This window comes from Garra rufa, chromosome 14 (assembly GCF_049309525.1).
Source record: "Garra rufa chromosome 14, GarRuf1.0, whole genome shotgun sequence".
NCBI classification, from domain to species: Eukaryota; Metazoa; Chordata; class Actinopteri; order Cypriniformes; family Cyprinidae; genus Garra; species Garra rufa.
The window spans coordinates 36,426,127-36,434,675 of record NC_133374.1 but is presented as its reverse complement, the minus strand read 5'-3'; the positions used below and the strand labels follow the sequence as shown (position 1 = coordinate 36,434,675).

The window sequence follows — 8,549 nt, the reverse complement described above, 5'->3', positions numbered from 1 at the left end:
TGGGAACGGATTGCGAAAGCGTGCGCACGGATTATGAATTTGTGGGAACGGATTCAAAATCCGAGGGTACGGTTTACAAAATCTGAGCGCACGGATTGGAAATTCGTGGGCACGGTTTGTTAATCCGTGGGCACGAATTGTTAAACTGAGGGAACAGTTTAAGAATTCGTGAGAACGGTTTATAAACTGAGGGAACAAATTGCAAAACCGTCCCCACGGATTAATTATTTTTCTTCTACAGGTGACGTAAGGGGCTCCGTACTCTTCTGTAGACGTCTGACAGAAATAAATTCAGTGTGGTAATAAGTGAAGCTGGTAATGCTGTTTTAGGAGTTTAATCAGATCTTGAGAGATTTAATGTCTTCTTTTATTTCAGTTGATTTCATCTAAGGCTGTGGCTGAAGTCAGTTGTTTTTGTGTTTTTCTTCAGCGATTTTGATTGTTAACAGCTGGTGTTCATCACTAATGCTCAATCAGAACGTGATCAATCATATAATTATCTCATTATTATTATATTATTATTATTATTATAACTTCAGCACTAATTCAGTATTACTCAAACACTCTGTAGTGTTGACACATTATAAGTGTTCATTTAAAACTGAGGCTTTTGCTGTGGGTTTTAAAGGGTTAAAGATGCACGATGAAAAAAAAACAGCATTAAATGTAATTTAACAGTAATAAACTGTAATTAATTTACGGCAACACACTGTAGAAAAACAGTAACATGCTGGCAACCAGAGCTGCCAGTAGATTACTGTTAATTCAAGAAAAAACAGTAATATACTGTAAAACACAACAGTCAGATTTACTAAGCAAATCAAGTTATTTTCACTAAAATATTAGTGAATGTTCATAGAAAAACAATTATGCAAAGTCATTAACTGGTAAGGAGAGTAAATATTTAATTGTGCCTAACTGGTGTGTTTTTGTACAAGAGAGATCTGTTAGTTTAATTTAGTTTTGTGGGTGACCATTGTGCTGGAGAGTAGAGCTTGTGCTTCAGGCAATGATGAGCCGCAAGCACTGACATTTGCTGCTTTATTTAAAGACAGTAATTGTGGAATTGCTGATATAGTGACAATCTCTTTACTAAGCACTTTGTTACACAAATTTGTGCTTTTGTTAGTTAATGACAATCTATAAAGATTTGAGTAAAAGTCGGTTGCTTCCTTATTACACTTTAAGTGTTTGTGGGTTTATATTAAGAAATATTTCTTCTTAGTGGACTCAAATTAAATAAGTTCACTGTACTAACACCATATAAACAATAGTTTTTTTTTTTTTTTTTTTTTTTAAACTGAATTGGTTTGAAGCAATTGGTTTCCAAAATAAAATGAGTTACCACATGGTATAATAACGGTAACAAACTGTAAAAATGAAGAGCTGTAAATTAACGGTAGAGAGCTATAAAATAACAGTATAATGCTGGCAACCACAGCTGCCAGTAGATTACTGTTATTTTACAGTGCTATTTTTTAGAGTGTTCCTAACTCAAAATAAAAATCAATTGTTATCACTGTTATTTTATAATGCTGCTAATACTTTCTCTGACAAGTGGCAGTAATGAAAACTATTTTCTGGTTTGTCATGTAATGTTTGATATATACCGTGTACTGGAGCTAAAGATTTTATAGTTAGAATCTATACATTTTTAGGTTTATGTAAAATAAAATAAAATGTTTACACACTGAAACATACAAAATTGAAAGGTATTGTATGCTATGCTATTTTATGTATTTTCACAATTTAAAGTCAATAAATTATTGTTATTTTTGTGACAAAAACAGTGTCTTCTTTTTAGACTACACACAATTAAAGCAGTAATGCTCATAGTACAGTATACTAATTACTATTTGTTAAAAATTAATTTATTCATGAATTAATTCATTCAAAAAGAGCATTCTATTAATCTGAATGCAATTATGGTACTGTGATATTCACTGTATAAAAATACAGTAGTACAGTAAGTTACTGTGATTAAACTTACAGTCAGCATACTGTGGAATATATTACAGCAACTTACTTGCCAATTGCTGCCAGCAAGTTGCTGTAAATTTCACAGTAATCTTGTTACAGTGAGTGCAAAGGAGGAACAGGTGTCATAACAATCAGCGCAAGTCCCGATTGTGATAGCGAACAGCTGAGTCAAGGAAAGAGGTGGATGACATAGAAAGAAATAGATGGCAGGAGTCAAACCCGGCTCATGACACAATAATTTTTTGGGGAAATGGAGAAATATTTTGTGCTTTAAGCTTTGAATATTAGCATTTAAATCTGTCTGAACCTTAGTGAGAATACAATCTATAAGTGACTTGTTTGTGAAGATATAACTTGATTATATAAAATATTGATTATATAAATATAGTTATATAAAAATATAACTTGAAATGCATTTCGCCTCAAATAATACTAATACTAATAATAATAACATAAAAAGTACAATATTACATGTACCTTGTCATTTTGTAAATCTTTTTTCTGTCTATTGCAAAAAAAAAAAAAAAAAAAAAACTGCACACAACAAGGAACATCTCTATTTAAATTATTGTGGCTGAAAAAAAAGAATACAACCAATAAGTGATAATGATAATACAATTAATAAATGATGTGCTGTGTGTGTCCATGTTTTTGTGACATATCAGGACACAAATTTGTGTAACAACATCGGTATGACATAGGTATTACAAGGAGAGGGTGGTTTAATACAAAGATCATTCAAATGACAAGCCAGAAGTATAAAGTTTCCAAATGCTTATACTGTACTACAACAATATAACAATCTAAAGCAGTTACCCAACAATAGCACTCTGTTGGACACACACACACCAGGTTAAAGTTTTGCATGTATGTACACTAAGGTCACAGCATGAAACATGTTATCACTTATTTGTGTTACAATTTAAAAATAAGTTTGTACTTTATATTTGTTCAGAGTGCACAGAACCTGTTCCACAGAACCCAGTTACTTTAAGTGTATTTCTTTTAATTATGGCTTCCTTTATTTTTTGAGTTTTTACTCCATACATGATTGGATTAATAATAGGGGACAAAATAAGAACATACAAAGAGAGTACAACACGAACAGAGTAAGGCACATGACGCATATTGAATCGACTTTGGAACAATTCAAAGCAACTACCGATTACAAAATTTAGTAATGCTATTAGATGTGGGACACATGTGCTGAATTTAACTCGACCTGTTTTTGACAACTTCAAGCAGATAAAGATGATCCTTACATAAGTATAGAAAATTGTGACAACCAATAGGATGGTAAGGCACATCATTACAACACCATATATACTGTTGCTTAAAGTATCAGAGCATGCTAGCTTCACAACAGAAAAATTGTCACAGTAGACTTTTTCAATGATTACTCCACAAATGTTAAGATTCGCTGTAATTGAGACAGTGATGGTCGATCGCACAAATGGCAAAAGCCAAGAAACTGCAACACCTATCTTCACTTTTGTTGGCGTGACTATTTTTTCATATTCTAAAGGATAGCATATAGATATATATCGATCATAAGCCATTATTGTTAAGTTTGTTAGGTCACAGCCACCATAGGTAAATATACTGAAGATTTGCACAAGGCAAGAAAGCCAGGTTATCTGATAACTGTCTGTTAGAATTTTAGTCAAAACAAAAGGTGTAATAGCAGATCCACCATATAAATTAATACATGCCAAATTGCAAATAAAAATGTACATGGGCTTATGTAGCCCTCTTTCAATACATATTATATAGATGAGTACACTGTTAGAAATGATCATGACTGGGTACAGTAAAGATAGCACCACCACAAAAATATATCTCTGGTTATATATTCCTTGGTATCCATCCAGTATGAAGGAGATGTTTTTCATGACAGCTTGATTTCCTAAATGGAGAAAAGCATAGATAAAGAGTTATTTAAAAGCTGGTTTTACCCTTTAAACATGGTCAGAAAAAAGGTCTCTAAAGCATTTTACTCTTTGCGCAAAATGACAACTTTAGTGTCAATACAATACAATGCATACAATAAATATATACAATAACCAAATAAATACTAATATAACTTGACATAAATTTAGCCTTAAAATAATAATAATATAAAAAACATACAATATTACCTGTGCCTTGTAATTTTTCTGAATTGTGAATCTTTTCTCTGTCTTTTGCAGAATGACTGCACACAATAAGAAACATCTCTATTTAAATTATGGTGACTGAAAAAAAAACTATGCAAATCTATGATGCTTAGTTCATGAAAAAGGATGTACCTTTCAGTCATGTGAAGCCTCAAAATGTCTTGTCCCTCGTTAATAAAGTTGCATCATAAAATTTGCTCCTCTTCTCATCAACTCATACCTATCATCAAGGGAAACATGCATTGTCAAAAGTATATTAGGTTTTGCTGAAAGTTTTTAATAAAGGAAAACAAAATTGTTAGTCAGCTCAATTAACTTGTTTCCAGTCCTCTAAACACATGATACACTTGCATACCCAACATTTTCCTTTCCTTCAAAATGCTTCCTGTTCAGCTGCTATAATTAGATAAGTGGAGATAGAAAATGTGTGCATTATTGCTGGATATTTACTGAAAATTTAACATTTGTACATATGTAACTAAATAACAAACACCACAGTACAGGAATTCTGCTTCTGATGCCAAATAAATAACAATCCATGCTAGTCTAATCTATTGAGCAGAGGATTTTTTAGATATTATATTACATTATATTATATTATTGTTATAATGGTGACGTGCTGGACGGACGAGATGAGACGAGGAGTACAATAAACACTTATTTAATAAATCTTCTCAATATACACAGGCAGGAACATAGAGACATCCACACACGAAGAACATTCAACGATTAAAGACCGACATGAACTGAAGATACAAACAGACTTATAAAGGCAGACTAATAATTAAAGACAGGTGTGCTGATTACGATGACAGGTGATACAGATGACTGATAACAAGGACTAACCAAATGGACAGATCGACGGGGGGGAGACAAAAGGAAGAAACCAATGACATAAACAGACAGAACTATGACATTACGCCCCCCTCCGGAAAGGCGCGTCCTCACGCCGTAGAAAACAAAAACAGACAAGAGGGGCGGAAAACCCGAAAACCAAGAGTCAATGAGGGAGGGGGCTCCGGCGGAGGACGCAACCCACGGAGGAGGACCAGAACAAACGTCCGGGGGGCAAACAGGACAGTCCAAGGTGGCGACGATGGTGGTAGCCAGGGAGGAAACAGGAGGGATCTGAAGCAGGAGAAGTTCAGGAAGACCCAGATTGCAGCCGGGATGACGGCCCATGGTGGAGCCGACGGAGGGAGGAGCCATGGTGGAGGAAGGGCCGCCGACTCCAGGGGGCCGACCGACAGAGGCAGAGCAGCTGGCAGAGGAACCCGAGGCGGAGATGGAGAGCTGAAGATCCAGGGCGACACCGCGGATCCGGAGGGCCAAGGTGGAACTTTAGGCTCTGGCGACCGAGGCGGAGGCGGAGTTCCGGAGGTCCGCGGCGGAGTTCCGGAGCGACAGAGGATGGAGGCGGCGCTGAAGGGAAGGAGGAGCCTGACAGAACCGGAGGGACAGAGGGACGAGGCGAAGCCAGAGGAGTGGAGTCCCGAGGCGGCGGATGGTCGACGACTGACCAAGGCGGAGCCGGAGGGACGATGGAGCCTGGTGGAGCTGGTGGGCCGACGGGCGACGGTGGAGCCGTGGTGGAACTGCAGGGTCGGAGGGCCAAGGTGGAGATCTGGACTCAGAGGCTGGAGGCGGAGCTGAGGGAACCTCCAGCCGTGCCACCGATGTTAGCTGGCTTCCCTGCGGCGAGCCCACTGCATAGATGGTGGGCTGAGGGTGAGCAAGGGGACTGACTGATGACCTGGGAGACTTAGGACGGCTGGATGGAACCAGCAGGGATTCAGGACGGCTGGGCGGGACCAGCGGGGACCAGGCAGATTCAGACAGAAGAGGGCGGGTGGGGGGGGGAAGTCTATGCAAGTCAGAGGCTCCGAAAACCAGTCTATCAAGTTACATGAAATACAATCCACGACTTCGGAAAAGAAGTCTATCAAGTCCCCAGAGTATTCCATCTCACCCCCAACGGTGTTGCAGTGGGCAGGGCTCTCCATTTCCCTCACTTGCTCCACGTCGCAATCCACCGTCACAGATGTAGAATCCGGCTCAAGCACCTGATCAGCCGGAAAGGACTCCGGTTCTGTCACTCGCGGCTCTAGTCCCTCATCCGCGGTGCGCTCGGGTTCACGCTCTGCATGTCGGGGCGATGATTGGCTGATTGGCTAGGGAAAAATAAAACATTGATACAAAAAAACGGAAAAGAAACGCAGGGAAAGGTGCCGGGTAAACTGTTGTAGGTCGGTCTTTCTGTTATAATGGTGATGTGCTGGACGGACGAGATGAGACGAGAAGTACAATAAACACTTATTTAATAAATCTTCTCAATATACACAGGCAGGAACATAGAGACATCCACACACAAAGAACATTCAACGATTAAAGACCAACATGAACTGAAGATACAAACAGACTTATAAAGGCAGACTAATAATTAAAGACAGGTGTGCTGATTACGATGACAGGTGATACAGATGACTGATAACAAGGACTAACCAAATGGACAGATCGACGGGGGGAGACAAAAGGAAGAAACCAATGACATAAACAGACAGAACTATGACAATTATCTCTGTTCTTGTTGTATTATATCTATTTTTAGGCCTCTAACACTAGCTTGCTTTTTCTTTTTTTTTTCTTTATTATTATTATATAGGTTAAAAAAACTTGATATGTGTACTGCATTAGGCTAAATGAGATTTGTCATAGCACTTGCATTTTATTGCTTTTTTGTTGTTTTTGCTATAGCTGTTGTTGCTGTTTTTGTATTTGTATTTTTGTAACTTTTTTATTTATTTATTTATTTATTTTTTAATCAAGCTATCAGAAGCTGGGAATTAATGACGTGAACAACCACATCAGCATTCCCTTGTGTTTCTTCCCTGTATTATAAACTCAGATGCTTCACCAGCATAACATAATGTTTTGCTCTATTATGAAAATATGTTTTCTAATCTGTTATTTTGTTTGATGTAGGTTTATACTTGTGTCTTGATTTTGATTTACTACCAATTTTGTTCATGATCGTAATGTAAGTTTATATGACTATTTCAATTTATTTTTTTTCATTGACAAACCGCTCTCTATAAAACATCATTATTGAAAGAGATTAATTTAATTTGCAATATCCATGAAATACATTACTTAGGAAGACATACAGTATACATTTATTATTTAATTTGTCTGTCTAAACAGCAAACAAATAATATGGAAAATGCTGCAAATTTCACATCCATCAGACTAACTGGATATCTTCACTTGGAATTCAAGATGAAGTACTTCTTGTTCGCTGTGATAACTGTGTTGTATTCAACAATCCTGTTTGCCAATAGCTTTCTTATTGGTGTCATTTGTTCAGCAAAAACTCTTCACAAACCAATGTATGTGTTTCTCTGTAGTCTGTTTGTTAATGAATTGTATGGCAGCACAGCTTTATTTCCTTCCCTTCAGGTTAATCTGATTTTGAATAACAATGAGATCTCTCTTATTTATTGTTACTTGCAGATATTTTGCTTGTATACATATGCAATGATTGAGTTTTGCAATTTAGCGGTTATGTCTTTTGATAGATATGTGTCTATCTGTTACCCATTACAGTATAACAGAATCATGACCCCTTTTAGAGTGGGTGTGTTAATTTTGTTGGTGTGGTCATACTGTTTAGTTCAGTTTTTCATTCTTTTCTCTTTTAATTTTAAATTGCAACTCTGTGGAAACATTATGGAAAAAGTGTGGTGTGACAATTATTTACTTGTGAAACTTGCTTGTTCAAAAACCTCTTTGAATAATATTTATGGCATTTTTGTTAACGTGATGACAGCATTGATCCCACTGATGCTAATTCTTTATTCATATACAAGAATTCTAAAAATATGTTTGACTTCTACTAAAGAAGCTAAGCAGAAAGCTCTAAGCACCTGTGCACCACACATCATATCTCTTTTAAACTTTTCATTGGGCTGCTTCTTTGAAACAATCCAAAGCAGGTTTGATAATATCAGAATGCCAGCTTTGTTACGTATAATCATTTCAGTCTATTTTTTGATGTGCCAGCCAGTGCTTAACCCTATTATGTATGGAGTAAGACTTAAAAATATCAGACAAGTATGTAAAAACTTGATTGTATCAAAAGTAGGTATTACATAAACAAAATACATTATTTATTTTAAGAATTGTCATTATGGTATTTCAGTGTATTTTTACAAATGTTTCAGATATTAACCTAACATGTTTAATCAAAATAACAGATTACAAATGTTTTACAAAATAACAGATTACAAACAAAAGTTCTTTTTAACTTGTGAATGTGAATAGCATTACAATATTGCTACAAATGTTTTGGTTTCAATTAAACAAAACTTTTTTTTTATTTTACATAATAGTGTTTTTAACTGATGATAAATGTCA

The 8,549-nt window shown here is 36.3% G+C and overlaps 2 protein-coding genes across 2 annotated transcripts; one reads left to right on the top strand and one right to left on the bottom strand.

Annotated features, from left to right (window-relative positions):
• Positions 1-2,921: 2,921 nt before the first annotated feature.
• LOC141284414 (uncharacterized) lies at positions 2,922-5,318 on the bottom strand. Its single transcript, XM_073817397.1, has 4 exons — positions 5,176-5,318; positions 4,119-4,174; positions 3,693-3,886; positions 2,922-3,335 (listed from the first exon to the last, which is right to left on the bottom strand). The coding sequence occupies exons 1-4, from the start codon at positions 5,316-5,318 to the stop codon at positions 2,922-2,924; spliced, it is 807 nt and encodes a 268-aa protein (XP_073673498.1).
• Positions 5,319-7,349: 2,031 nt separating this feature from the next.
• or63a2 (odorant receptor, family 63, subfamily A, member 2) lies at positions 7,350-8,288 on the top strand. Its single transcript, XM_073817396.1, has one exon. It carries the CDS (start codon positions 7,350-7,352, stop codon positions 8,286-8,288), a length of 939 nt encoding a protein of 312 aa, XP_073673497.1.
• The last annotated feature ends 261 nt before the right edge of the window (positions 8,289-8,549 follow it).